The sequence below is a fragment of the Ctenopharyngodon idella genome, chromosome 3 (genome assembly GCF_019924925.1).
Source record: "Ctenopharyngodon idella isolate HZGC_01 chromosome 3, HZGC01, whole genome shotgun sequence".
In the NCBI taxonomy this organism is placed as follows: Eukaryota; Metazoa; Chordata; class Actinopteri; order Cypriniformes; family Xenocyprididae; genus Ctenopharyngodon; species Ctenopharyngodon idella.
In genome coordinates this window covers 52,884,960-52,902,587 of record NC_067222.1, presented here as the reverse complement: position 1 = coordinate 52,902,587, position 17,628 = coordinate 52,884,960, and the positions used below count along the sequence as shown (strand labels likewise).

General features: G+C 38.0%; 1 protein-coding gene across 2 annotated transcripts in view; it reads right to left on the bottom strand.

Annotated features, from left to right (window-relative positions):
- LOC127508905 (prostatic spermine-binding protein-like) overlaps positions 1-17,628 on the bottom strand; it is a 48,386-nt gene that overhangs the window by 29,994 nt on the left and 764 nt on the right. The window contains exon 2 of one of the 2 annotated variants that reach the window (XM_051887401.1): positions 5,877-5,971. In XM_051887401.1, coding sequence (XP_051743361.1) covers positions 5,877-5,904 — 28 coding nt within the window. In that variant the 5' untranslated portion in view covers positions 5,905-5,971. Of the gene's footprint in view, positions 1-5,876; positions 5,975-17,628 lie in introns of both variants that reach the window. The other variant, XM_051887402.1, reaches the window with a different exon arrangement.

The window sequence follows — 17,628 nt, the reverse complement described above, 5'->3', positions numbered from 1 at the left end:
CTGAAATGTTTTCCTCCCCTGGTTTCCGTTTCGCCTCCACATCCTTATGCACCAATGATTCATCCATCTCACCGATAATCGTAGGTTCTTCCCAAGTTTTCTTTTGAGGGCACGTAAGTCTTTTATGTCTGTACTCCCCGCATTCAAAACATTGCAGACTCTCCGTACTAGCAAAAATCATGTACGAGCTATCGCCATCATTCACTCTAAATGACATATCCAGTAATTTATCTGGAGAATTCAGAAACAAACAATTGTCTTCTAAAAGACATCACGTTTAAGCGCAGGGTTTTTACATCCTAAACAAACTGTTTTAACCTTGTTTACCACTTTTCTGAATCTCGCAAGTTCTATCACTATGACTTCATTTTCAATGAATGGAGGGACATTTGAAATTAACACCTTTGTTGCTGGAGCAAACAGCGGAGTCGTATTAACGAAGATTTCTTTCACCCACAAGCCATTTTCACTGACCTTGTTAACCAGTTATTCTGTTTTGAGAAAAACCACTACGGCTTTATTCATTCTCGATGCCGTAACGATATCTGCTCACCAACTGCTAGCAAAACATCTTCAACTGTAGCACTCGCCTCTGACACGCACCCGAAACCATGGCGGAGAGATAATAGTGTGCTTCCACCTGTGGACGCCGTACCTAACGCCAGGTGATCCGTGCAAAGCATGACACTACTTACAAGAACCCTATATTAATTAACAAACAATAAACTATAAAGATAAAGAATAAAAGAAAGAGATAGAATTATTAATTAATTAATTTATTTGTTTGACATTAGGTTGCAATTATATCAATTTTTTCACTCCATTAGTTATTCTAAATTTAAATGTACTTTAGGTTGGCCGTGCCCTGCCCCCACCCCTACTTAGAGTGGCATCAATTAGTCTACATGTAAAATACTTTAATGTATATCCAAAAATGTCAAAATGAATAAAACTATCAGGACATGAGTACAAAAGACGACGGATTTTAAAAGAACAAGCACTGGAAAAATTCATCGCCTCTGGAAGTCAAGATTACAGGGTAGGCATCAGCAGCGACCATGTGGAAATTACTAGTAATGTACTGGAGAAGGCAGACAGCTTAGCCATAACTAGCTCATCTGATGAGGGACAGACGGAACAACAGGGAGTAATATTATCCTCAGAAGGTGAGGAAATATGTCACTATCCCGGCTAGGGGTGTCGCAATATACCGGTATTGACGATAATCGTGATATTCAATGCATGAAATGTCGATATCGTGTTAATTTAGGGTGTGGCAATATCCCGGTATTGGCGATAACCACAATATTTAAAATGAATAGGACGTTTATGATATCATGACATGTAAATACTCCAGCGCCAGTACCTGTTTGACCTCTCTGGTGGCAGTATTGCACCTTAACGCTGACACCTGTCAAACAAGAAGAAGACGCAGCGCACGCAGCTATTCACTATGTCGTCCAAGCGGGACAGTGAGAGGCTCTGTCCACACCGAAAAAAGTAAAGTAAGCTCGACAGTATGGGAGTTTTTCGGCTTCCAATTAAACAGCTCCTTAGCGAAGGGTGGCAACACCACCAACCTTTTTACCCACTTCCGTGTCCATCACCCTGCGGATTACGCCATTTTACAGAGAGTATGTTGCAATTATTTTACTAGTCATGGAATGGGAAATGTTATATTAACCTGTTAATAGTGATTTTCTGTGTTCATATATATATAAATAAAGTGTGATTCTTTTAATAAGTAGCCTACCGCGTTTTCTTTACTCAGCATGATGTAGCTATGCATGCAGTTATATGCATTCAACATTCAAGATACACAAGCATTTTTGCCCCGATGAGTTTTTGTCATTATATTATATGATGTAGTTGTATTACAATATCACATGAGCAAGAGTGCCATTTCCCCCAAATCAGCACAAATGCAATGTTCATTTAACCTATTGTTAAATGAACAATGTGAGTTACATTTTGTTTTTTTCTTTATTTCGGCAACGAAAATTTCTAAATTATGAACAGCAGAATAGAGTTCCTGTGCAATAGACAGAAATGTTTTTATACTGACTGAATCCACGTTTAGAACGAATCAGTTTGATGATTAAATGAACCATTCAATAAAGATGGTCACTTGCTTGCTTCCTGAATGAATCAGTCATTTGAACAAATCGGTTGACTCACTCATTAAGACAGTGACTTGCTGCCACCTACTGGCAGTTTAGTTTCATATTTAAAGTACATTTTAATTAAAAAGTTAAAATTGGAAAAAATTCTATATTTGAATACTGAATTAAATTTATGTAGACAAATTGTAAATCACGCTCTGACAACAGAAGTGATGTCTCACACTAATTGAAGTATAAGCGCGAGACATCACTTCTGCTGTCAGAGCGCAGTCAGACCTCACTAACCAAGTGCGGAACGCAGTTGGACATAGTGGTGTATTAGAGGTAAAAAATGATATAAATACTGTTCGGTTTCTTGCACAAACTGATCGTTTCGTGTCTTAGGACATCAATGTGTCGTCATGAGCCGCAGGGTTTAATTTGGATTTGTCTGTGCATGTTTTTCTGACTCTTATAGATTGTGTTACCATTCAAAAGCTTTATACGACTGACAGACTGCAACGGTTGGAGTTAAAAACCATCATTTGTGTTCTACTGAAGAAACAAAGTCACCTACATCTTGGATGTCCTGGGGGTAAGCAGATAAACATCAAATTTTCATTTTTGGGTGAACTATCCCTTTAATGCCACTTCTCATTCTGTGTCACCTCTGTATTGCAAAGATGGATTTTGTTGATAATGATTTCATTTGATTGATAACAGTCATAATGTATAGGCTACTAGGCTAGTATTAATTTTTATTTCTTCAGGTCTTAAAAAGTCTTAAATTTGACTTTAAAAAATGCGCAGCAACCCTGAAAGAGAAAAACTAAATAAACAAAGTAAAAATTATTTAGACTGATATATTTTTCCCCCCAAGGATTCTATAGATATCGCGATATATCGATATTGTGAATTCTTTTGGCCACAATAACCGTGGTGTGAAAAATCTAATATCGTGACAGCCCTAATCCTGGCAAATGGCCAGCAGTAATAAATCCTGGACTTAACCCTCAAAAACCAAGACCTCCACTGGCAGCCAAAACTAAAAACTATCGCTGTAAAATGTTTAATGGCTAATCCAATCTGTATGCTTTAAATGTACCGTAAAGAGGAGATTCTCTGCTTTCCAGTGATATCGCATTTATTTCATTCTGACATTCAGAGGCTCCGTGATTAGACTGGTTACGTCATCAAAATCTGCAGCATTGGCTGCGTTTACACTTGGCATTAACATGCGACCTGTATCTGGATGTTGTCCACATGCGCATTGAAAAGACAAGTGTGAACGCGATCCAGCCATCGTATCTACATTCAGAGGGCGACGTCATTTAAATCCCCGCCCAGTCTCTCCGCGTGGCTGTCAGAAAATAATGGACAGATGCAGTTTTGACAAGAAATTCAACTTCTTAGAACTTAACAATAAACGTCTCTCTTTAAAACAGTTTATTTAGACTTACATGAAACCTTGTGTCATTTTTCATTTTAATTGTGCAACATTATCTAAACGAGGCGACCGCGTATGTTTTTATTGTTTCAGTTTATTTCAATACACGCTTAACTTTAAACCTGGATGATGTGACTTGTTTAACATGATCAACCCAGTTATTTTTCAACTCTGGAAGTATTTTTTCTTTTAAAAAAATTAATTTGATCAAAGACTGGAGATTGCATCGGAAAGTAAAGTGAGTGAAAGCAATAGGACATTGCTTAATTTGTATCATCTTTACTCTTATCTGGTGTCGTACAGCCTACCCTTGTTTAGTTCTAATTAATGTGATGTGCGTTCTTTTATTTCTTTAATACAAAGTGTTTGGATTACACAAACAAACCCTTTCAAGGGAACTCGCGCTGCGTCAGTCGCTATGGGAACGACAATCCCAACGCCACCATATGAGCAAGTGACCATTCGTGTAAAATCAAAAGCGCACACTAAAACGATAACACCTGCGCCCCTGGAGTGGAGCCGAGGTCTAGCTTGTAGACCCTCACGAATGTGTGCGGTGAGGACTAGCCTGCCACATCACAAACTTGAAGAGAAACTCCGAAAGTAATGCCTTAAAGGCAGCCATACTCCTAGTCGAGTGAGTTCGAACAGCCAATGGTGAAGGCTGACCAGCCGACTCGTAAGCAAGTGAGATAGCCTCGACCGCCCACTTGCTCATTCTCTGCTTGGATGCAGGGAGACCTTCCTGGGTGACCCAAAACAAACAAATAATTGCTCAGATTTCTCCACATGACTTAGATCTGTGGACATAAGAATCCAAAGCCCTAACTGGGCACAGCAGATTAAGCTTTTCCTGGTCTGACGTCGTAAAAGGAGGAGGGCAGAAGGCCTGCAGCACAATAGGTCTCACAGTATTAGTGAGGATCTTAGAAATATATCCCGGTCTTGGATGCAAGAAAGCCTTGACCGAACCTGGCGCAAATTCCAAGAATGATGGAGATACCGAGAGGGCTTGAATGTCTCCAATTCTCTTGAGAGACGTAATAGCAGGAGAAACACTGTTTTAAGTGTGAGAAACTTCTCAGAGACTTCTTCGATAGGCTTGAAGGGGGCCATAGAAAGGCCTTGTAATACAATGGCCAGATCCCAAGTCGGTACTCTCGTGCAAACTGCAGGTCTACGCCTCAAAGTGCCACGAAGGAAACAAGTTATAAGCGGGTGTCTCCCCAAAGATACACCACTAAAGGAGCATGGTAGGCAGCTAAGGCCGCCACGTACACCTTTAGTGTGGAGGGGGATAGCCCTGTGGAAATCTTTCCTGCAGGAACTCCAGCACCACGCCAACGGGGCAGTTAACTGGGTCCCACTGGTGATTTTCATACCAAGAAGTGAAAAATATCCACTTCAAGGCGTAGAGTTTCCTCGTGGAGGGAGCTCTGGATTGGAGAATGGTCTCAACAACCTCGGTTGAGTGACATGAACTTATGAGCTGGGCCCTCTCAGAGGCCAAGCCCACAGTTTCCATAACTCCGGGCGGGGGTGAAGGATCGATCCGCTCGCCCGTGGCGAACTCTCTCCAGAACTCCCGGGAGCAGCACAATAGGGGGAAAACATACAGGCGTAGCCTCAGCCACGGCTGTACCATAACAACCAGCCCCAAAAGTGCTGGGTTGTAATGGAGAACCATAATGGACAGTGAGTCGTCTCTCGAGACGCAAACAGATCCACTTCGGCACTGCCAAAGTTCTCCCATAAGAGCTTCACCACCTAGGGGTGAAGTCTCCATTCCCCGGGCCTCGGCCCCTGCCTCGACAGGATGTCTGCTCCCAAATTGAGGTACCCTGGGATGTAAACTGCCTGAATGAGAGCAGTTTCCCTAGGGTCAGTTTCCCCTTGCTTTAGTGTTCTGTTGTATAACATTTTTTTGTATTTATTTTACTCCCTGGTCTTTTTTGGACACACATTATCAATAAATAAAGTACACCTGTTTATCCCTAAAGAGTAATATTGTAGTTTTCTCTAGAGTAATATTGTAACAAATGGCTATAACTTGCTTAGAGATTGTTACATTTAGACAAAATTTCATCTGAAAGTTTAAAACATCTAAATATAACTTTTTAAAAGAGAAAAAAGCAAACTTCAGGTTTTGGGTGAGTTTACAGTTCATTTTTTTTTCCTGAAACTGAAACTTCAAGTTGTCCTGTTTAAAATGATATATGGCACTTGATGCTGACTGCTAGAATGGGTTAGAAAACCAAAGAAAAGTGCAGGCGAGTCAGGAGCCCCAAAAATGCTCTAGGTCTGTAAGGGTTAATGCATGTGCTTACCAGACTTTTCAGGGACTTTGCGGCTCATATTTTCTCGTGGTCTGATCACAAGATCCCCAATCCAATGGAATTTTTCAGTGCTGCTTCCTACTGTGCTGCTTAAAAACAACAACAAAAACATGCATATATATCATTAATATAATCATCACAGCAAAATCCTAAAATTAACATTGTCTATATGGATCCTGTCACCATTCTGTTTAGTTTTGTTCATGGACTTTCAGTTTGTTTTAATTTGTCACGTTTCTTTGTCAGATTCCCGCCACTCATCTGTATCCATAGTTACCGTCATTATGAGTTCATATGTGTCAACTGTGTCTAAGTAATTGACCCTTCGCCGTGAGTTTGATTGACAAGCGATCTATCCAATTAGAACGCCGAATCCGCCATTTTGTCCGACAAAGCAGTCAGGAGTTGGAAGATTAACCTCGGTGGAGTTAAACTCAAAAAATTGTGTATATTAATGTCTTTCCGCGTTTGAAACAACATTCCTTCTCATGTTCATTCATGTTTATTTGATGCTATAAATGAACTAGTAGGAAGAGACGATTGGTTTACGAACCTCTTGAGCTGAGGCGCTACAGCAATCTGTCACGACACATTAAAGAGCCACAAAACAGTTTTTATTGTTTGAATTTCTTAAAAAAATACACAGTTTGAAAGCTGGGACTTTGTTTAATATCATAAGTAACCTGGTTTGTCTTGTCTGTTGATGTATTGTCCGTATCCTCTTTGCTCTGCGATGTATTTTTCACTGTGTGTGGCGTGACAGTGCCATGGCTTGTCGGACAAAGCAACAGTAACTAAGGGGGGTGGGTCTTTGTGAAGCTGTTCCTTCTGCTACACTCCTTGTCTGGTCACCGTAATACCTACACGTATGTGTAAAGCTTGTACCTGTTTGGATCGTTATTAGTAAAGTTACCTGTTTGAATCTTCTGTGTCTAATGTTTATGTTTTAATGAAAATAATGGGATCATTTGATGGTTCATTATGGTGATAAGTGTTTTCCTTAGTTGGGCATCGATAGAGAAAGATACCATGGATGTTGCTGTGTTATGGTTATGGCTTTTTATTACATTATTTCAATTTTATTATTTAAATGTTTTAATGGTTTTCATATAGAGAACTGCACATTCCACCTGTCTAAGGCTTTGTATCAACTATTTATTCTGAATTTGATATGATTGTATACAGTATATTTTACATTAAATGGCCATACTCTGTCTTTAAGTACTATTTGTAACAACATGACCATGAAGGAAATAATATCACATATTACAGTCAGATGGGAAACTCTTTATAATAGGTTCAGTTAGTTAACTGCATTGGTTAAAATGAATGTCAATAAGCACTGTTTACAGCATTTGTTAATTTTGGTTAATATAAATTAAACACTTATTAATGTTTTTTTTGTTTGTTTGTTTGTTTTTATTAATAGTTGTATATGCTCTCATACGTTCATGCAATATAAACTATCAAACTGCTGGCACTGCAGGACTGCAGCTGGATATCAGTTACTCTGTCTTTCTTACTCTATTGCCAGACTCCTGCCACAAAGTCTGAATTTGGTGAAGATCTGTCTCTGCTTTGCATCTCTAGCGGTATACAGATATTCTGCCAGATCATGTTTTCTTTTTAGAGCCCAATAACATTTCAGTTCACTAGTCTAAATATGAATTTTTGCTTTCTTTTATGATTTGGTTTAGCAGTGCTTATCTGAAACTGGTTTTTCTAGAGTTTGAGAGCCAGCTGACAAACGGGACTGGTTTTAGGCCTCAGTTCTCGTGTGTGTGTGTTATTTTATTTGCAGTTTATTTCATCTAAAGCTGGGCACACACTGCTGCTGGACCTGACGGCAACTCAGGACTAGTCCACACTTACACAGGTATTTTTATAAACAAGTTTTTCCTCCTTCGCTTAAAAAAAAAAAACAAAGTTCACATGCGCTGTCAAGAACATGCCAAACCAACAGGTGGTAATATAAACCAAAACTGTAAAGCCTCCTCCATATTCTTCTTTTTTTTCACTGCAAACCATCATGCATGATCTTGCATTATTTTCTGCAACACTTCTCGCATGTGTTGGTTGTGAAACTTAGAGCCAGACGGAGTTGTCTGTGTTCCCCCCCCCCCCCCCCCCGCTATTGTAAAGGTGTGTAATGCATAATCCAGTTTGATCCGTTGTGTAGTGTGCACATAACAGCAACTATCTAGTACTTCCTTAAAAGTTTCCCCAGTACTGATGAAAGGCTAGAAACACCTGTTAATTGTGTCAATGAAGCCAAAATGCTGTAACAGCATGGTTCAATCACAAAAAAGAGATCAAATTCTGATAATTAGTCTTTTAATAATAAACTAAAACACTCTGGAGAAAATGCAATAAGGCAGGAGTAGTTCATGAAAACAAAATGAAAACCTGTGAATGTGGAGACATTTGGATTTGTGCTGAATAAGAGGTACGTGAGCCAAATGCTGTTTCAATTTCACTTCATATAAATTCATTGTAACTTGATATTTATGTTTATAATGACGTCACTATAATTTGTTTTATTTTACAATTTTATGTAATACAATACCACAGTTTTATAGCTACTTGTATTTTTCATTCTTGTTCTGTTCTGAATACCGTTAAATTTAAAGGATCTGTTTATGTTTGTGTCACACTTATGTTCAGTTTGTTTAGCTTTCACTGACTTTTAGTATGTTTTCATTAGTTTCCTGTTTCCTTTGTTCAGTTTTCTCGCTCCACATTTGTTTCCATGGTCACCATCATTTTGAGTTTGTTGTATCAGCAGTGTTTCATTAATTATCTCGTTTGTGTCTGCTTTATAAGTTGTACTGTCACAGTTACATTAGATATGTTTGCAACTGCCTGTCTTTTGGTATTTATCATTAAACTTTGAGTTGTTTGGAACTTCATCTGTCTGCCCGTGACAGTTTGTAAATGTTTAATTTTATTTGTATGTATTTTACATTATTTCTGAATGTAATAATGTGACATCTGTATTTTTTCTTTAAAAAATGCAATTTTGACTGTGTATCATTTTTTTTTTTTAACCATGTAAAGCAAATGTTTTTAAAATAACTTGAAAATTTTTACTTTAAAAATTACTTAAATTACCTTTTAACCATTTCACTGATTAAATGGTCAAAATTCTTACTGACAGTTAATGTTTAATCAGTTAATTATGGTCATTCCTAATAAATAGCTACAGGTACACAATATTCACAAAAAGCATGTTTTTCAAATTGTATGGAATTACCTTTTGTGGCAATAAAAATGAAAAAACAAAAAAACAACAACTAATGAATATAAATTGAAACTGAAAAATGTTTGACTTTGTTTTTAATACACTGCATATTTTGCTGTTATCTCCTTTCTTTCGCTAATCTGTACTTACAAATGCATTTCTGGTTTTCATTTACGATATAAAGATAGGTGTTTTATCTGTATTTATCTGCTGCTACACTATGTTAAGATGATTTCTTAGGAATAGCACAGACGAATGACATAATCATCATTATCATCAATCATCTGGATACTCACGCTAAGTCAGTATTTTTTAAGTTTAAAAAATCCATATATGTACTTGCTTTTGCTTTTTCAGGTGGAGAGGTATTTTAGAGCTCATTTAGAGCACACAACATTATACAGCCCAATCATTACAGGACCTGGTTATGTACATACAGTTACAGTCTTCGATTAGATCATATTTAAATGGAAAAGAAGTAGTGTTAAATAATATATGTCCAAATGCAAAACCTAATGCATGCAAGTAATTATATATATATATATATATATATATATATATATATATATATATATATATATGTGTGTGTGTGTGTGTGTGTGATGTGATCTGCGAAAACCCATCACATGGTGAAATTGTCACAGGTTTCAATACCATATGAAAGCTATACCATGATTCGATCCCTTTCCAAATCTGCTTTTTCGTCTTTCATAGCTTGTCTGTAAAAAAAGTTTATGGTTATCTTAAGTCGGCTGATCGATTTTCAGGAACGGAATTTAGAAAAAAACGGGTTTAAAAAAACTGTCACCCCCTTTTTCACATAGACATGAAAATGCACTATACAAACATAAATAGTTGTAACTCAAGAATGCTTTGGAATATAGACCTAAGGTTGGTCTTGATTTAAAGAAGACACTTGTCAGATTATTGTATAAGTGAAATAAATTATGAAAGTGAAACTAAAAAAAATAAGTTAAAAGTTTATAATTTTAAGTTTATGAAAATTTAAAAAATATAATTGTTTATATTTTATAATAATATATTACAAAGCATGTTTAACTCGTGAACTGCAAGAAAATAAAAGCCAAAAATGTCAACATTCAAAATTTTAGGTTGAAATATTTCAAAAATGAGCTTTCAGTAAGATTTTGTTTGGGCGCAGTACCAAACATTTTCACTAGATGACACCCAAGCTCCATATCTGACCATTTAAGGGCGCCTCATTTATTTGAGTGATCTGAACCATATATTTCCATATTTTCATACATTTTTTTATGAAGTAGACATACTATTCAGAAGTAGTACGTGTAAAATTCAAGAAACCATAAAGAAACAAGAAGAACGAGGTTTAGCTAGTGCGGGCATCTTTATTCCACTTGGAACATCCATCATATACAAATTACCACACCACTCCTTAGTAAATGCACTTAACTTTATACTATCAATTACTGCCACCTAGTGGGCTAAATAACACCCCACTCATGTACCCTTTTCCTTAGATATTAAAAAATAATTTAACCTCATTAACATCACAATTAACAATTCACAATAGACAAGCTCAACAGTACAACAATCCATTTCACCATTTACAATTCATAATTTCTTTTTTTTCTTTATACAAAATACAATTCATTCATTCAAACAGGTGGTTTTCTAACACGATTAGATCTCCGTAAGATTGGACTGTCAGTGTTTGGCACAAAAGAATCAAGTTCAGAGGACTGTTCAGAGAGTTGAACTTCAGAAGGAGACACAGCAACATTTTAGAAGACTGCACTTCCAGAGATGGCATCTCATAAGTAGGCACATCCAAGGGAGACAATTCTGTATTTAACTTACATATTTCTGAAGACTTGAGCAAACTCCGCCCATTTCTTCCTAGTATCTGCCCATCTTCTGTTTGGATTTACTTCTTTTAGGACAGTAGCTTTGTTTCTCCATCCTGTTGGCCCCTCAACTCTTACCACATCTTGTTCAGAAAGAGGTTTTAGTTGCCAAGCTCCCTTGTCATAATATTCTTTCTGTTTCCTTTTCTGATGTTGCATCACTTTCAATGTCAAACTTTTGTTTTCTCTTTTTAGGGACAATTTTGGCCAAGTGTAACGCAGTTTATGGTTCATCAGTAATTCCGCAGGAGACAATCCACAACTGAGTGGAGAGGAATGGTAACTCAACAGAGCCAGTCGCTTTTTTCAACAGTCTTTTTACAATTTGCACCCCTTTTTCTGCTTTTCCATTTGCTTTTGGATAAAGGGGGTAAGACGTTGTATGCTTAAAGCCGTACTGTTCTGCAAACAGTCTGAATTCCTGACTACTATACTGAGGACCATTATCATTTTGCACAATGAGGGGAATTCCATGTCTTTTGCAAAAATACATTTCATGTGATGAATCACATCATTCGTTGTTGTATAACGGAGTTGTTCAATTTCAGGATAATTGGAATAGTACTCAATAACCACCAAAAAATCCTTGCCATTCAACTGGAAGAGATCAGTTCCTACTTTTTGCCATGGTTGAGTAGGCACATCAGCTATTGGTTCTTTAGCCAGTTTATAATGATGACTCAAACAGACGTCACACTTGCTGATTAGTTCTTGATCATGTAGGGAAGACCACACAAACTCTTTGTCATTTTTTAACAACGCTCTCATGTGTGTGGTTTTGGCAGAAATATTCAGAGAAAAGTTGCCATACCCAAGGCACGCACCCCTTTCTTGTCACTAGGTGGAGGCATATCCACTAAGGCTTGTATTTTAGCTGGATCTGGTTCCACACCTTTGGCAGAAAGCTCTTCACCTATGAAAGTTATTTCTGTGACTCCAAACTGACACTTTTTCCTGTTTAACTTTAAATCATTTGCTCTCATTCTTTCCATCAGTTTTAATAGTCGCTGATTCAAGGGTAGACCCCCATACCACGAGATCATCAATACATACACGAACACCCTCGAGATCTTCAAAATGTTTCCATTGCTCAATGAAAAACTTTAGGAGCTGACTTGATCCCAAAAGGAAGATGAAGAAAACAATATCTTCCAAAGGGAGTATTAAAGGTGCAATATTTGCTACTCTCAGAATTCAATCGGATCTGCCAGAAACCATGGGATGCATCCAATTTACTAAAAAATTGGGCACCGGACATTTCACTAAGAATCTCTTCACGTGTGGGTATCTGACAGTGTTCTCTTTTGATGTTATCATTAAGATCTTTAGGATCTAAGCAAACTCTTAATTCACCATTACTCTTTTTTACACACACGTGATGTTGGTTATTAGATCCTTTTTTATTACCCCTAATTGGGTGATGCGATCCAATTCCTGTTTCAAGGGCTCTCGCAGAGGGGCAGGAACCCGTCGAGGAGCGTGGATGACTTGGTGTAGCATCTTCCTTCAGTTGTATTTTGTAAGTAAATGGCAACGTTCCTTGACCTTCAAAAAACATCTGGAAATTGATTCACAATATCAGTAACACGATCACAGATAGTCTGAACGACTACATTTTCTTTGTTAACTTGAGATATTCTTTTAACCGACTGAAGGTCTTCACATGCTCTGTCTCCTAGAAGGGGATTCATGGCCATTTGGAACCACAACAAACATTACATTTTGTGTCTTTCCTTTGACTTGTACTTTTAGTCTACAAACTCCTTGTGTTTTAATTGGTTGTCCATTATAGGCTTTAAGGAAAAACTGTGCATTTTTTAATTAGGGGTCTTTCTTTCAATGCTTTCACATCTCGAATGTTAATCAAGTTAACTTTGGCACCAGTGTCCACTTTAATTGTCCCATTAGCCACAAGAGGAACAATCCACTTGGATGACAGCACAGAATCCATAATGGATGCCCATTTTTCCTCAGAAATTGCATCATCATCAGAAACCATCTGAACGTAAAAGGAATCACTCAAGGTATCACTATCATCTGGATCTTCCACTACATGCACTCTGTGTTCTGTTTTGGATTCTTTCGAAAAACATTTTTGCAAAATAGTTCAGACCTTTACACTTAGAACACCTTTTACCAAATGCTGGACACTGTCTGAACTTATGTTTAGTCCCACAACGTTTGCAAAGAAATGTCTCATTTTCAGTGCCTGTAACGAGGAGTCAGAAGCCATGGGATCCATGTGCAGCTTTATTGTTGACAGTCGTAGTACAACAGGCAAGGGTAAATCACCGGCAACAGCAGTATCACAGGCAAGGCAGAAATGTAACGAAGGGACAGGCACAGGGTCGAGGCAGGCAGCAAACAGAACAGGCAATATCCAGATAAACGGGCAAAAGGTCAGATGGGTAGGCAGCAAGACGTCGAACAGTATAAACAATCCAAGGTCATACACGGGAAAACAATACACACGGGAAAACAATACACATGGGAAAACGCTCAGAAATGTCAGCCGTGCCAAAACAAGACTTCGCAGTGTGTGTGTGTGAGAGTGCGTGTTTTATAGTCCACCGGAAGGGGATCAGGTGAGCGCGTAATCAGCACCAGGCAGTGGGTTATGGGAAATGAAGTCCAAAGTTGTTAGTACTCCGGTGATGGAGCCCTCAGGTGGTGATCGGAGGGAGCCACAGAGGCCGAATTCGTGACAGTGCCTCTTCTACGTCTTGCATTACCTCGTTTCTTGTCTCTGAAAGAAATGGCATCTATTGCTGCGGCTGCATTCTGAGAGGACGTCGCTGCAGAAACATCAAACTGCATCACTTGCTGTCTCGCTAATTCACTGGACTGGCACAATTCAATAGCATGATTCAAGGTGAGTTCAGATTCTCGTAGCAATCTTTCTCATAATTTCTTATCACAGGTACCAAAAACAATCTGATCTCGAATCATGGAATCTCTCAATTCATTAAAATTACAGGTTTTTGCCTTGATCTGGAGGTCCGTAAGAAAGCAATCAAAAGCCTTTCCTTCATGCTGCATTCAAGTTCTAAATACATATTGTTTGTCAAATAAGAATGAGACATATGAACGATGAACATCAAATTGCGTGCCATAGTTTATACAGGACTGGTGAGAAATTTGCATTAATACACCTTCATTCTACATGTTATGTTGTTTATTTTGATAGGTGAACTGTCTTTGTAGTGTTAAGAGAGGGAAAGTTATGGGCGTCGAGAGGGAAATCTATAGGCATTTTTTTTTTTTTTTTTACCTGTTCTTAAACAGTAATGTTAGAAAGACAGTCTTGCCACTATAAATCGCTATTTTTCTGCACTAAACAGGTTTTGACTTTACTGAAAAAGTTCCACGGCAACATCCGACAGGTAGATCGCATCACACACACATTTTATATATATATATATATATATATATATATATATACATAGTTGCAAGAAAAAGTATGTGAACCACTTGCAGAATCTGTGAAAATGTGAATAATTTTAACAAAATAAGAGAGATCATACAAAATGCAAGTTATTTTTTATTCAGTACTGTCCTGAGTAAGATATTTTACATAAAAGATGTTTACATATAATCCATAAGACAAAAAAGTAGCTGAATTTATTAAAATGACCCAGTTCAAAGGTTTGTGAACCCTTGATTCTTAATACTGTGTGTGGTTACCTGGATGATCTACGACTGTTTTTTTGTTTTGTGATGGTTGTTCATGAGTCTCTTGTTTGTTCTGAGCAGTTAAACTGAGTTTTCCACCATCTTTTGTATATTTGAACCCTTTACGGCAGTAACTGTATGATTTTAAGATCCATCTTTTCACACTGAGGACAATTGAGGGACTCAAACACAACGTTTAAAAAAGGTTCAAACATTCACTGATGCTCCAGAAGGAAACACGATGCATTAAGACCCGGGGGTTTGGCGCGAGCCCCTATGCGCTCGCACACTTGGCACAGCCCTTGCGACGGTTCTGTTATTAATATGAATTAATATGATTAGCCTTTTGCTTGACTACGTTACTAAACAGCTAATAATGTGTTGCTAATTTTACACACACAGTTCCTGTTCTTCATCTCAGAGTCAGACAGCTGCCTTCTAACGATCAGTATCCTTACAAATGCTTTGAACAACTCAGAACGTCAGTGTAGAAAGGCATATAGTTCATCATAACATCGTAATAGACTCGCTATATTGATGAATCTACAAAAAAATTTCATATCAACAGAAAATTTACCTGGATAACCTGGCTTCTCTCAAGACTCTCCTGCTTCAGAGCGCTCATAGTTAATGATATGCTAAAGCCTGCCGGCACGTTGTTGTGATTGGTTACAAGGTAGTCTGTGACGTCACAAACACCACCGATTTCAAACCGCGGGTTTTTGGTTTACGGCAGTTTCAAACCTAAAATACTCAGCAATGGTGCTGACTTATGAATTTGCACATGGTTTGTCTTAAAGCATATTAAAAACACTACATAGATATATAAACAACATTAAAAACTTGATTTTCACCACAGGGGGTCTTTAAATTAATTTTACAAGAATAATAAACACAAAAAGGACTGTTTGAGTTGAGTATTGTGCATTGTGTGTGTGTGTGTGTGTATACATATATATTTTGTGTGTGTATATATATATATATATATATATATATATACAGGTGCTGGTCATATAATTAGAATATCATCAAAAAGTTGATTTATTTCACTAATTCCATTCAAAAAGTGAAACTTGTATATTATATTCATTCATTACACACAGACTGATATATTTCAAATGTTTATTTCTTTTAATTTTGATGATTATAACTGACAACTAAGGAAAATCCCAAATTCAGTATCTCAGAAAATTAGAATATTACTTAAGACCAATACAAAGAAAGGATTTTTAGAAATCTTGGCCAACTGAAAAGTATGAACATGAAAAGTATGATCATGTACAGCACTTAATACTTAGTTATGGCTCCTTTTGCCTGAATTACTGCAGCAATGCGGCGTGGCATGGAGTCGATCAGTCTGTGGCACTGCTCAGGTGTTATAAGAGCCCAGGTTGCTCTGATAGTGGCCTTCAGCTCTTCTGCATTGTTGGGTCTGGCATATCGCATCTTCCTCTTCACAATACCCCATAGATTTTCTATGGGGTTAAGGTCAGGCGAGTTTGCTGGCCAATTAAGAACAGGGATACCATGGTCTTTAAACCAGGTACTGGTAGCTTTGGCACTGTGTGCGGGTGCCAAGTCCTGTTGGAAAATGAAATCTGCATCTCCATAAAGTTGGTCAGCAGCAGGAAGCATGAAGTGCTCTAAAACTTCCTGGTATACGGCTGCGTTGACCTTGGACCTCAAAAAACACAGTGGACCAACACCAGCAGATGACATGGCACCCCAAACCATCACTGACTGTGGAAACTTTACACTGGACTTCAAGCAACGTGGATTGTGTGCCTCTCCTCTCTTCCTCCAGACTCTGGGACCCTGATTTCCAAAGGAAATGCAAAATTTACTTTCATCAGAGAACATAACTTTGGACCACTCAGCAGCAGTCCAGTCCGTTTTTGTCTTTAGCCCAGGCGAGACGCTTCTGACGCTGTCTATTGTTCAAGAGAGGCTTGACACAAGGAATGAAACCCATGTCTTGCATACGTCTGTGCGTAGTGGTTCTTGAAGCACTGACTCCAGCTGCAGTCCACTCTTTGTGAATCTCCCCCACATTTTTGAATGGGTTTTGTTTCACAATCCTCTCCAGGGTGCGGTTATCCCTATTGCTTGTACACTTTTTTTCTACCACATCTTTTCCTTCCCTTCGCCTCTCTATTAATGTGCTTGGACACAGAGCTCTGTGAACAGCCAGCTTCTTTTGCAATGACATTTTGTGTCTTGCCCTCCTTGTGCAAGGTGTCAATGGTCGTCTTTTGGACAACTGTCAAGTCAGCAGTCTTCCCCATGATTGTGTAGCCTACAGAACTAGACTGAGAGACCATTTAAAGGCCTTTGCAGGTCTTTTGAGTTAATTAGCTGATTAGAGTGTGGCACCAGGTGTCTTCAATATTGAACCTTTTCACAATATTCTAATTTTCTGAGATACTGAATTTGGGATTTTCCTTAGTTGTCAGATATAATCATCAAAATTAAAAGAAATAAACATTTGAAATATTTCAGTCTGTGTATAATGAATGAATTTAATATACAAGTTTCACTTTTTGAATGGAATTAGTGAAATAAATCAACTTTTTGATGATATACCTGAGCGAGCTCCTAATTCATTATAGTCCTTCACGTCTATTGCGATCTCAGAATTCAGGCCAGCTGATAATACCTAGAATATCAAAATCAACCGCAGGCGGTAGATCCTTCTCCTATTTGGCACCTAAACTCTGGAACAATCTTCCTAGCATTGTTCAGGAAGCAGACACACTCTGTCAGTTTAAATCTAGACTAAAAACGCATTTCTTTAACCTGGCATACACATAACACATTACCAATTTATATTTTCAAATCTGTTAAAGGATTATTAGGCTGCATAAATTAGGTCGGCCGGAACCGGGAACACTTCCTATAACACCTGATGTACTCGTTACATCAGAAGAAGAATGGCATCTACGCT